At 36.2% G+C, this 13,210-nt stretch overlaps 1 protein-coding gene across 5 annotated transcripts in view; it reads right to left on the bottom strand.

Moving 5' to 3' along the window:
• Positions 1–13,210, bottom strand: part of EXOC6B (exocyst complex component 6B) — a 498,452-nt gene that overhangs the window by 139,671 nt on the left and 345,571 nt on the right. For all 5 annotated transcript variants that reach the window (XM_040993234.1, XM_040993232.1, XM_040993230.1 and 2 more), the window contains one exon: positions 4,421–4,494. In XM_040993234.1, coding sequence (XP_040849168.1) covers positions 4,421–4,494 — 74 coding nt within the window. The remainder of the gene's footprint in view (positions 1–4,420; positions 4,495–13,210) is intronic.

Here is a 13,210-nt window from a genome sequence, read left to right as displayed (position 1 = left end):
TAAGCTACTATGCCAGTCCCTCAGTGAAACATTTTGTAACTACTCAGGCCACAAGGGTGTCTAAACTTCATGGCTTCTTTTAAAACTTACAGATCCAATTTTGCTCCTGATTTACAATGTTTATCTAAGTCTTGGTCTTCAACTGGGTTGAAAGTTGGGAGTTTACTCTCCATTTCTTGGGCTGGTCTTATGACTAACTCTAGCCAAAGTGGCAGTGATGATTTGCTAGTTCCAAGCATATACCTCAGGGAATTTGCACACTTCATCTGGTTTTCTTGGAACTTTGCCAAGATGCCTTGTGAATAAGCCTGGGACAGGCTACTTGTGAATGAGAGCCTACACAAAACAGAGAAAGTGTCAGCGTAGCTAAAGCTTCCTAGACCAGCCAGTTTAACCTCAAGGTATGAGTAAAACTAGCTGAATCAATAATAAATTGCCCATCTGCAAACATTTGTGTAATAAATGATTCTCATATATCAAGCTAATATACTATGGCATGATTTATTATGCAGCAAAAGCAGTGAAAATAACTGAAAGATACACAATGGCTTTATCCCTCTAATGTACTATTTATTAGAGTGTGCCCAATATTTGGACCTAGTATTTGATGATTACACATTTGCTTACAGAGGGCAAGGGTTGTATTAGTCATTTATGTATTACCATAACCCATTAGTTGTACTTTGTTTATAACAGGCACTCTATTTGGTAAAGTAAACTGATATGAAAATCAAATTCTAGTATTTACTAGCATTGATCTACCTACTGTTCAACCACAGAAGCAAAAATATAAATCAAAGTATTTTTAAAGAATCAAGGAACTGTGAAGAATTTACTATTAACCCTGCACTATAACTCTCTGCTGTCACTAATGGCCAGCAGGTATTAGTCCATGCATCACCCTTGAAGACAGTTTTAATTATAGGAGTCCATGTACTTCTCAGGATTTAACATTAGTTCAAATTTAGATTTTGGTAGAAATATGTGCATGTATTTGATATTTATGTGTGAAGTTGTAATGCAATCCTATTTTAATGAAGTTATAAGAACAGAAAATATAAAATGTTAATGAAGGGGATTCTGACTTGCACTATTTCACTTTATTAAAAGCAGGTTTTCTAAAACCAGAAAACTGACAACTGAGATGTGTATGTAAATGTACTTTAACTCTGAAGTTCAATACAAATGCAGAATATCATGAAAGCTTGTACATTCATAATGTCAGTCACTCTTGTCCTTAAGAAGGAAGAAAGACAGAATAGACAACACAGGTGAAAAAGGAGGAATAATTTTGCTATCCACATCTAAGCTGCTTCCTAATGAAATTAGCACTCCATTTATTATAGTCTGTACAGGGATCATTTCAACACATTTACATGTTTTGAATATTTTGTTAAATTGTCATTCAGTTGATAGTGTCTGAAAACCTCTAAAGCAAGAGAACATGAAAGTATGATCAAAATGAATATGCTTATGCACTGGGGAGGCAGTTCTATTCAATGACAGCAAAATATCCATGTTTCACTGTACTGGGGGCAGAGCATCTTTATACGTGTGTGTATACCCTACAGTTTGCTTTAACTTTAACCTCTTCCCTTAACTTCTGTCATTTTTGCTTAATATTTTTCTCCTTGATGTATATATGCTATAATGATTATATCAGCTGGGAAGCTAGATAACTTAATTAGGATCTAAAAGGTTTAGACAGACCACTGAAGGGTGGTAGAATCCATGTTGCTAATGGAATCTACGTTGATGGAAAAATGTAGGCCAATGAGAGTAAAGTCTTCAATTCTGGTCCATATAAAGACTAGATAAGAACGAATCACGTGGAGGAGACTTGATTATAGCAAGAAGGAAGTTCAATAACTCAGGAATAGAAAGACACTCCTCCCACTTTGGGATGTATTAATACCAGCAGAATGAGTTAAGAGATCATTGTTGAATGAGATAGATTTTAATTCAACCTGAGAAACATTTTTTTTTCTGGTAATTATTACTATCCTAGTGTAGAATTTGCTGTTTCGGGGCAGTGAGCTTTCCTGCAGAACAGTATTCAAATCTAAGGTGGGTGCTACACAGGCATTTAAGTACCAAGCACAAGACCTTACTATGGGTTTTTAAGATCAGCCTCATATCTCCAGGTTCACAAAATTCTATTTCAGAATTCTCAAGAGTACATGCACTTAAAAAGGACACTTAATCATGCCTCATTTGATGTTAGGATTTCTCCTATGGAAACACACTCCTATTTATAGTCAACATCTTTAAAGTTCAGAAATCTTTCTAAAAGATGCCCACTTTAACTAAGTTCTGGAAATGACTAAGAACTTCAAGGAGACAAATATTTTCAATACAGAAGATAGAATGGTCATTTTTCTCACCATGATTCAATCTACATGAGGCTTGCTAATAATGAGCTACAGCCAACAACTGTAGGAAGTTTTAAAAAAATGATCTCAGTTAGATAAATTATCCCTTTAGGCTTCTTAAAGGCAGACGGAGGTTGGTAGAAAGTAGGTGATAGAATCAACAGAAATTATTCTCTGTCTTTATTAGCAAAATCTTGGAGTTTGGGTTTCTACAACTAAAACATAAGAAATTTTGGAAACAGAAATATAATAGTAATAATAATAAACAGGCACTTAAGCGCTAATGGAGAGTTCATGAATACTGCAGCATTCACCCCAGCTCAGACCCACCTTCTTTTGGCTCTGCTTTTTAACTTACTCTCTTAGTTAACATTTTCTGTGAATGCTAGTTGCTTTCCATAGGGACCAAAACCACAAACTAGAGAGAATGACTATACTTTTTTTTCATGAGTAGCAAGAATGGAAAATTTTTCCCTTTGAAGTATTTCTCCAGTGAAATTATACTTTTACTTTCCAAGAACTACCAATTGGCTTGGGAATTTCTGAGAAGCAATAGTGGGGGTGGGGTAGATCCTACCCAATAGATACAACCTCAGAAAATTCTAAAGCAAAACCCCAATCTTTCAATCTCATCATGTGTCACAGGGTTAAAACTTGCACATGTTAGTTGAGTTTTCAAACTCACAGGTGGAAAGTCGCAAGTGTGGGAAGGCATACTCGGTTCTATTTGTGACCATGCTGGGAAAGCCTTTATGTAAAGAGAACACCCACCTCGGGCCCCAAATATTAAGTTGACACACGTTTCTGGGACACAGCCTGAATCCTCAAGCTTTGGTAGGTCTGGAGACACACAATTTTCTGTTTTCTGTTTAACAGGGCTTTCCAGAATTGTCATCAGATGACAGATTGCACCGCCCATCTACAAGGATTCAGGGGTAGCGCAAGCCATCCATTATGGATTAAAAGCTGTTGCAGCATGAATCAAGTCACAGGGGTAGGGGAACTACCGATACAAGGGGTCCTATAGCTTTAAGAAATACCCTGGGTATCTACAAGTTTTCAGAATGCAAACTATGTCAGCTCTGAAAACAAGAGGCACTGCATCATTATGGCAGGAGAAACAAAGCCAGCCCCTTTTTAAAACAGACAAAAAAAAAAAGATTGTTTTAATAGGAGAGCAGCATCAGTCATTGATTCTTACTTCATTCACACTTTCTATCCAACCCCATCCATCTTCAGAGTGAAGAGATGACAGAGCCCAGTTAACTCTCTCCTTTTTTGGGCCCCCGCCCATCCAACTTCACTATATCCAAACCACCAAGCTCTACCAATCTACTGATTTCAATCTACAAAAAAACAGTCCTACAGAATGGCTCTTTCTAACTAATAGGCTTCCCAATGCTCAGGTATGCCAAAATACCAGGTTAGATCACATTACTTGAATAGGCAGCACATCAGTTTAGCATGACGGGTCAGGGTCTTTGCCAGCCATCTTCAAAAACAACCACTAGTTGCTAAAGGCTGACCACATTCTGCAAAGGAAGGGATCGGAAGACTTAAGGCAGCAGAGGAAAACCAACAAACCAAACCAACAATCTGGAACATAAAATCTTTTTTTTTGTTTGTTTGTTTTCTCAAATGCTGCTGGCCATATTATCTGCAAACAAAAGTTCTCCAAGCAGTCAGTCTCTGCATCAGTGCACCTGCTTAGCATTGGTTTGCTGAGTTATCTTTTTGCTGTGTCTGCAGAAGCCAACCACAACACAATGGGTCACATCACTTGAGGGTCACTTGAGTCCCTCTTCTCTCTTGGTCCCTCCTCCCACCCCCTGCCTTCCCTGCTACCCACAAAACCTTTAACTCCACCATAGCTAAGGATCCCAGATAGCTAAATAAAAGAGGTGGCCTCAAACACAGGGAAAAACCCTTAGGTCTCCAGTGTGAATCGCCAATGCCAATCCTGCCCCCCTCCCCTTTTCCTTAAGACCTGATGGTCTTCAGTCACACATCTTAAAAGAAAAACAAAAAACAAAAACACAAAGACTTACTTGTCTCAAGTCGATGAAGGCCAACTGCAGCGTGTCCTCCTGGAACCCAGGCACCGGGCCGGATCTGGCAAACTCTGTGGGAAAGAAAAGAGGATAAAAAGCGCCTTTAACTAACCATGGACAGGGAGATTGGCAGACGGATGACAGGGAAGACAAGAGAGGCTGGGGGAGAGGAGGACCAAGCTTCTAAGGAGTCATGTCTCTCTCCCTTCAGCTTCTTTGTTTGCCCTTCAAAATTCGTGTCATCAAAACACCATTAATTCCAGCATCCTGACAGCAAGGAAACTGTACTAATTCGACCTGAAATTTATTCCCATGAGCTGCGCTGGGCTTTAGAGTATTTGTTTTGTGAACAGACAAACAACTTGCAAAGGAGGAGGGAATGGGGGAAAGAAAAAAGTTTTTCCTCTCAACACAATAAAATCTTCAGCTGTGAAACTCTTTTCAGTTCCAAAAGCTATTTATATTTTAGATTGCTGAAGGAATTTTCTAATTTCACGCTTGTCACCTCATTCCCTGAGCATTTATCAAAAAATATTCCCTGCCACATCATTAATTATTCCCTCACTGATTATTTGTATTATCTCATGAGTGCATTATTGCCTGGATCCCCCCGATGCCGCCCAACACACACCCAGCAGCAGAGGCTGCCCAATCAGTTGTGCGGCTTTTAAGTGAAGGCGTCTGTACAAATATGAAAAGGCCCATCTGAAAAAAAATCTAACTCTAAAACTGGGGCGACATTTGTTCATATTTGTCCTTCCTGTGTATTCTTTGCCCTTGACTTGTTTTCATGCTACTCTCAAAAATTCTTCCTTCTCTCCCTTCTGTCCCAGTTTAGTCGTAGGTCAAAGAGCCCACATGAATATTATTTGCAATTTACAATCGCACCTTGGGTACAAGCACAGTTTATGACTCTGGCTTCCGTGTTGTTAAGCAGAAGGTGGGAACACAAGGCTATAGGGACAAATCCTAGTAACAGTTAAGAATGTCAAGTTTTATTGTTCCCGAGCTCTGCATACTGCGAAATCAAAAGATCTTAAGCCCCCTTCCCAACACACATGCACATAAACACATAGGCACACACATACATGGCAAATTCAAAACCTGAACAGTTATTATGCTTTAATTTTTGTTTAAGAGACTGTTACGAAGCCAATGTAATGAACGTTTAATAACAATCAACTACTTATCTCAAAAACAACTCAGGTGTCTGTTCAAATATGAAAGGCAGTTATCTTTCCTTCAATAGTATTTTTCTTCACAATCTAAGAAGCTGTAGAGAGTTGATATCTTATTTTGAAATTAAATAAAATCCATCAAGATGCTTCTATGTTTCCAAAAAATTATTTCCAAACTAGGTGAAGCCAAATGATCATTATGAACAATGATAAAAAAAATTTAAATTATTTTCTGGAATTACTTTAACATATGAGTTTCCATAAAATTTAATCTTATGTTAAAAAACAATATTAACAATTTATGTTGTAGATATTACAACATTATGTTAAATGAAATTTGCAACAATTCGTTAATTAAAATACAACACAAGTGGCTTTATAGCTACATACAAAATACTATTATTCTACATATTTCAACTAAAAATGACTCATGAATGTACTAAGACAAACTATAGCATGATTAGCACTATAAAATTTTCTATTCGCTTTGAGAAGACAATCCAAAAGCCATTTAAAAATTCTATCATAATTAATGTATGTAATAAAAGTCTTAAGAGTAAATTAAAAAATTGTACAATTATGAGATAAAGGATATGTTAACAAGAAGCTTGGCAGAATCCACCATTCACACTAACAACTATTATCTTTGATGGCCTCATATACAGTAACTGTTGAAATCAAATGTAACAATTTTCCCACACTAAAATCCTGCTAAAAAGAATTCTTTGGGCCACAAGCACTGTTTTTGACAGCCTCTATTATTGAATAACTAGCTGAAATAAGCTCTTCCAGGCTTGATGGTTTCTCCCAAAATTGATTATCAGTCTTGATGCTGCATGACTCAAATCTGGGCTACCTCATCTAAAGTTTTGTCAATAAGAACTTCACTTGAGTCAAAATACATCAAGGATTGAGATACTCTACTGTCCTATATATGTGCAACTTGACAGACTTGCTCTGTAAATGCCTACGAGCTGGCTACACATTCTGGACTTTCCGTGCTGAGCACGCTCCCTGGGGCTAATAGATGCAGCTGATGAAACCACTCAGGAATCTGGATGTGATGCATTTTTAGTTCTCAAAGTCTCTTTACAGGCTTCATTTTTATGACATACTGAATCTTCCAGGTTCCCGAAGGATATGGTAGCTTTTTAAGATTGGAGTTTCCTATTTACAAATCAAGGAATCAGAGACCGTCCCTATGACATGACAAAGTGAAAAGGTTAATTTTCATATACAGTTTGTGAAAATGCCTAATTACTTTATATTTAACTGAATATTTATATTTGTTATCCTGATATTTTAGGTGCATAATTCTTGTCTTCCCATGTAGAGATAGTAAATTCCTTAGGGGAAAAAGGTCACAATTCAAAACTAACAAGTATTTAAAACAGGCAATGATCAACACACACACTGTGTTTTAATTAAATAAGTTATACAAATAGAAAGCTTGGTGAACCACATACACTCCTCACAGCCAGGAAAACTTCTGAACTGCAACATGTAAGGGGCCTTTCATCTGAGTACCAGTAAGTACGCTGTAGAAAAATTTAGGAGTTCCTTAAAATCACAAGCATATGATTAGGCGCTGGGCTGCGGGGTAATAAAAAATCACAAGTCAAAACCCGGCTTTCCACTTACTAGCTAGATGGACTTGCACAAATCACTTAATCTCTTTAAGCTTCGATACCTTTATCTTAAAAAGGAGGGTAATAACAGAGCCACTGTGAAATAAACCAAATTGGCAGAATGCCTGGTGTATCATAATTGATTATCATTATAATTAGGCTTTTCATGTGAATATGCATTTCTCTGCAAAGGTCCAAAGTTTTAATTTTATTCTCAGAGAACTGGTGGCCCAAGAAAGGTTAATACCGCTCTATATTTAGGAAAAAAACTGTGGAGAAATTTAGCTGCCACTCAGTGCTGAATGAGTGCATTGGCATTGCAAACTTCATTTATACACAAATATTCGCTTCATTAAAAGAAAGTTGATGTGACTAATTATTGCTGTGTTTGCCACAGTGCAAAAATTTTCATTTGCATTATTCTTTAAAAATTTATTGCATACAGAAAACAGACCTCCAGTAATTTTGCGACTTGATATACTCATAGAACGTGATTTCCTTAGAATCAATTTTTTAAAACATGCAAAATGTTAATAGTGTAAAAATATCAGTATTTTAAAAAGAAAAATTAGAATTTGTAGATGGTCTTATTTTAACAACAAACTATAATATGCATAGAAAAAATGATACTAAGCACTCACTCCTAATGCTAACCAAGGCTACAACAGAAAAGGAGGTTAAGAAAAGGTCTTTTCTTCTTTTTAAATTTTATTAACTTTTACAATCAATATGCATAATTTTGTAATCTGAGAAAAGGAAACAGAACACACACATTTGAGAATACATACACCCACAAACACATTATGTAGTGGTGTTTATGTACTAGCACTTTCTCTAATGATATAATTTGTTCAAGACTTAGCTTTCTATGCAGCTGAGATTAGTCTGTACCCCCAATTTCCAGATGTTGACTGACAGACATGAGAAAAACTTCGTATGGGGAGGGACTCTCCTTCTGCTGTCAGAAGATGGAACACACATCCTCTTGGGAAAGATGTTCAGGTCAGTATGTCTTGTGACCAGTAACAACTTCCTCCCAAGTGTTTGACCCTCACTTTCACCCTTGTCTGATCCCTGTTAGACACTCACAGAATCGAAGCTGGTATTAGTGCCTGACTCCAAAATCCAATTTGTAAATGAGCAAACTTTTTCAATGAGGGAATTGCCAATACATGAAAGTTTACGAAGGGTACATTTTCACTTTAAAAAGTTTAGAGGAGTTGTGCAACAATATAGGAAAGAAAGTCTGTTTTCAGCAAAGACGCAAGAGGAAAAACAAGTGTCACATAAAAACTTTGCTTATTACAGATCCAACAGCACCTCGTACTCTCATACATGTATAATTCTATATGATGTGATAATACCATGGTAATTGTTCAAAAATCTTATAAATTTATGTTTCTAATAGTCTTCACATTACAATTCATTAAAATTATAAGGTTAAAAAGGGGGGGAGAGAGGTAGTTAATTGCACTAATTCCAAAATGCTTACTGGATTTCCTGAAAGCTAATCTTAAAAATTAAGAACCTCTGTTACTTAGAAGAAGAAAAACAAATTCTTTCAATTTTAATTATCTAACATGATCATGCTTGGTCCAGGGGGAAAAAGACACCAAAGAACACAGAATACCAAATTAGAATAAAATGATAGTTTTAGAGTCTGAATGGGCTTTGCAGAGTCAAAATGGTTGCATTAGGCTATAATCTGGATGTTAACATAGGACATTTCAAGATCCAAGTTCTGAAAAAAAAATAGCATGCATTGAATCTTTGCAAATTGTCACCTGAATGTGAAAAGTATTTTTAAAAGGAAGACAAGCAAAAAGGAAAAGTATATTTCAGGAAAGCAAAACTATACAATGTCTGGCAAATAGATAAAACAAAAATTGTGGGACAAAAACAAAATGTGTTCCAATCAGAGGAAAGTGAAAAGACAAACTAGACCCAAGAGGTCCCCAGATAACATCAGTGTATTATTGTTCCCAGTGAACTTCCAGTCCAGACAATGGACAAGATAGCATCACTGGCTCTTGGTGAATGGATTAGGCATTTGGTTTTGGTCAAAATACTAGATACATAAGAAAATTCAGTACTTTAGAGCCAAAAGCATACTGGGTACTTGTTTATATCTTAAGATCATGTCAGGTCACATGTGTTTTTTGTGAGATTGAAAAAAATAAGGGTTGTTGTTGCTTTATTAACATAATGGTTTCCTGGTATCTAGCTCCCTGGAGCAAGAGAAAGGGGTGCACTAGACTACGAAGTGTGGCTCTGGGGAAACTGAAGCCTTCTTGCATCACTTCAGAGTAGCTCCACTAAGCTAATTACAGAGAGAAGTTGATGGACCCCACAGGGAATCCATTCCAGGCCCTGCTGGTCAGAGAAAGGTCGGCCAGAACCTAAGGAAGAACCAAGGAGAATAAAGTCAAGGAAACAGAAAAAAAGAGGAAGAAGCAGTGGTAAGAAGAGCTCCTTGGAGATTCAATTGATTTACAAAAATGTGCTTATAAGCCTAAAAAAAATAACAATCTTTAATTATCAGGATGAGATTCTGTGGTGTAAGACATTATGTGGTTATTCATTTTAAAATTACATTTGTATTGATTAATATATGGAGAATACATCTCATGAAATTAATAGCTACAATTCCAAGAACACAATGACACCTTACTCTCTTCTTCTCTCCTTCCTTTCTTTTTTTTTTTTTTCATCTTATTTTTGATTTTAGTGTTTGGTGATAACATACTTTGAATTTACTTAATAATCTTGGGCTCCATGCTCTTCTAAACAAAAAGCTCTACAAGCAAAAAGCTAAAAACCACTATTCCACAGGAATACAGACAAGGGTCACAAAGAATAATCAAATCACTACATGTCATTTTCACTGATATACATTTTGTTTTTTGTATTTTATGTATTAGTTACCACAAATCAGAGAAACATATGGGGTTTCTCTGGCTTATTTAACCGGGTCTGGCTTGTTTCACTAAGCATAATGGTCTCCAGCTGCGACTATTTTGCAAAATATATTGGTAAACTATATAACTGATAAAGGATTAAAATCCATGATTTACAAGGAGATCAAGAAATTCAATAATAAAACAAAAACTCCAGTTAAAAAATGGGCAGACGCCAACATTATGGTATAGTGGGTTAGGCCTACAATTGTAATATTAGCATCCCTTATGGACACTGGTTCAAGTCCCAATTGCTCCATTGCTGATCCAGATCTCTGCTGATATGTCTGGAAAGCAACAGAGTATGGCTCAAGTGCTTGGGCTCTGTACCCTTGTGGGAGAATTAGATAAAAGTTCCCAGATCCTGGCTTCAATCTAACTCAGCTCCAGTCACTGAGGTCACTGCGAAAGTAAACCAGAAGATGGGAGATTTAGACTAGAGTGAAATTCTACCTCACTCAAATTACAACCACTCTCATCCAAAAACCAAAAAATAACAAACAACAAATGCTGGTAAGAATATGGAGAAATAGGTACATTAATGCATTGTTGGTGGGAATCTATACTAGTATAACCATTATAGAAGACAATCTGGAGATTACTCAGAAATCTGAATTATCCGTTAATACATCCATGATGCATAAAAAGATGCAAACTGTTACATCAATGGGAAAAGCAGGGAAGGTGAATAAAAGCATAGAGTATTTGTATGATGTTGAAGATAAGTTGTTATCATATTGAAATAGAGTATTACAATTTCAAAATATCTTTTGTGTCAGGATAACCTCAAGAAACAAAAAAATTGACAGATGCACAAAAGACAAAGATAGAGGAATCAAATAATATAAACAAATTCAACAAATTACCAAGAAGGAAAACAAAACTGGAAGGAATAAAGAAACTGCAAAGTAGTCAATAAACACTCAAAAACAGTAAAAGCAAGTGCTTACATTATTAAGTATAAAAAGATGGAATTCTCCAATCAATTACAAAGAGTTCTGAATGCATTAGGAAAAAAAGATTCAACAATATGTTGCCCAGAGAGATTCATTTTAATGTTAAGAGCATACAAATTCATAGGTTGAATGTGGATAGAAAAAGCCATAGCAAGGATGGCTTTAGATACATCTGACAAAACGGCTTTTCAGCAAAAATCTGCCACAAGAGACAATAAAGGTCAATTCACCTAAATGACATGACAAGTATATGTATGTACCCAATACCAGACATTAAATACAAAAACAAATATTAACATAGCTGAAAGCAGACAAGGACATGAATACAACAACAACAACAAAAAAAAAACCAAAAAAACCCAGGGACTTGGTCCCATATTTTCAACAACAGATAATCTGTACGGAAAAATGGTAAGGCAATAATATCAATACTTTAGAATAAGTGTACTAGATATATACAGTACTAACTATACATTTTCATGAGCACATGGAGAATGCTTTGCAGATCACATATTAGGGCATACTACAAGTCTTAACAGAATAAGATGATGGCAATTAAGTATATTTGCTGATTATAATTGTAAATAAAATTAGAAATTTAATAATAATATCTAAAGGCTCACAAACACATAAAAATTAAACAATATATGCATGGATTAAAATGATATGTCTTTGTAAAAACTGATGGGGGGGAGGGAGTTGTACCTATGGAAGGCACAATATCTGTTCTCTTTATATTAGCATTTTTAAAGAAGAAATCAGAAAATGAATAAAAAGTATCTTGGGGAAAAAGCATACCAAAACTTATGGAATACAGAAAAAGAAAATTCATCATGATGTTTATACTAATAAACAGCTGCATTACGATAAAGGAACTAAAACAAACAAACAAAAGGCTTTGTTCCCTTAGAGGCTCAGGGAGAAAAAAGTGACTAAATATGAGAAGCAAGCACACATAAGTGAACTGGAGACTAGAAAAGCAATAGAAAATGTCAACAAAACATTTTTATTTTTTCTGTTTATATAAGGGGACAAATTTTATAAGTCCCATGTATACAGGTATAACAGCATAAAGATACTTCCTACTATCCCCACTTGTCCTCCTTCCCTGTTTCCAATCTTGTTCCTCCTCCTTTTCTAATTTTCCTTCAAGTTTTACAATGACAAACTCTTAAATCACTCTATAATCACAAGCTTAATCTTCCACTAAATGGAGAATAAATAGTAGTCACAAAAACAAAAGTTTCTCAAGAGTATAGACAATGTTAAAAGCAAAAAGCCTCATTTTGAAATGTCAATTGCACTCATATACATTACATTTTTTAAAGATGTATTTATTTTTAATGGAAAGGCAGAAAGAAGGAGAGACAGAAAGATCTTCCAAGCACTGGCTCACTCTCCAAATGGCAACAACAGATAAAATTAAGCCAAGCTAAACTCAGGAGCCAGGAGTTTCCTCTGGGTCTCCCACATGGGTGCAGGACCCCACTACCACTGTCCTCTACCACCTTTCCAGGCCATAAACAGAGAGCTGAAAGGGAAATGGAGCAGATGGGATACAAACTGGCACTCATATGGGATCCCAGCACATGCAAAGCCAGGACTTTAGCCACTAGGTTAACGTGTTGGGCCACATTTCATTTTTTTATACTGTGCCTGTTAGTTTCCAGAAATCAGGGAAACGATGATATTTGTCTGAGACTAGCTTATTCCACTAAGCATAACTGTCTCTAAATGCATCCATTTTTGTTGTAAAGAAAGGATTCCATTCTCTTTTCATAACTGACTAGTATTCCATCATGTATGTATACCACAATTTCTTTATCCAGTCAGTAGTTGATGGGCATCTGATCTGATTCCACATGTTAGTTAATGCGTTGAACTGCGATAATTTGGGGGCATACGCTGATTCCATACGCTTTTGGATAAACCTCAGCAAAGAATGGCTTGGCCATACAGCAGATCTAGCATGATTTCTGAGGAATCTGCAGACTGTCTTCCATAATGGCTCTACTGTTTTATATTACCACCAGCACTGTACCAGGTTGCCTTTTTGCCTACATCCTGG

The sequence above is a fragment of the Ochotona curzoniae genome, unplaced genomic scaffold (assembly GCF_017591425.1).
Source record: "Ochotona curzoniae isolate NIBS_2020 unplaced genomic scaffold, NIBS_Ocur_1.0 contig_883, whole genome shotgun sequence".
NCBI lineage: Eukaryota > Metazoa > Chordata > Mammalia > Lagomorpha > Ochotonidae > Ochotona > Ochotona curzoniae.
This window is presented reverse-complemented; position numbering and strand designations above follow the sequence as displayed.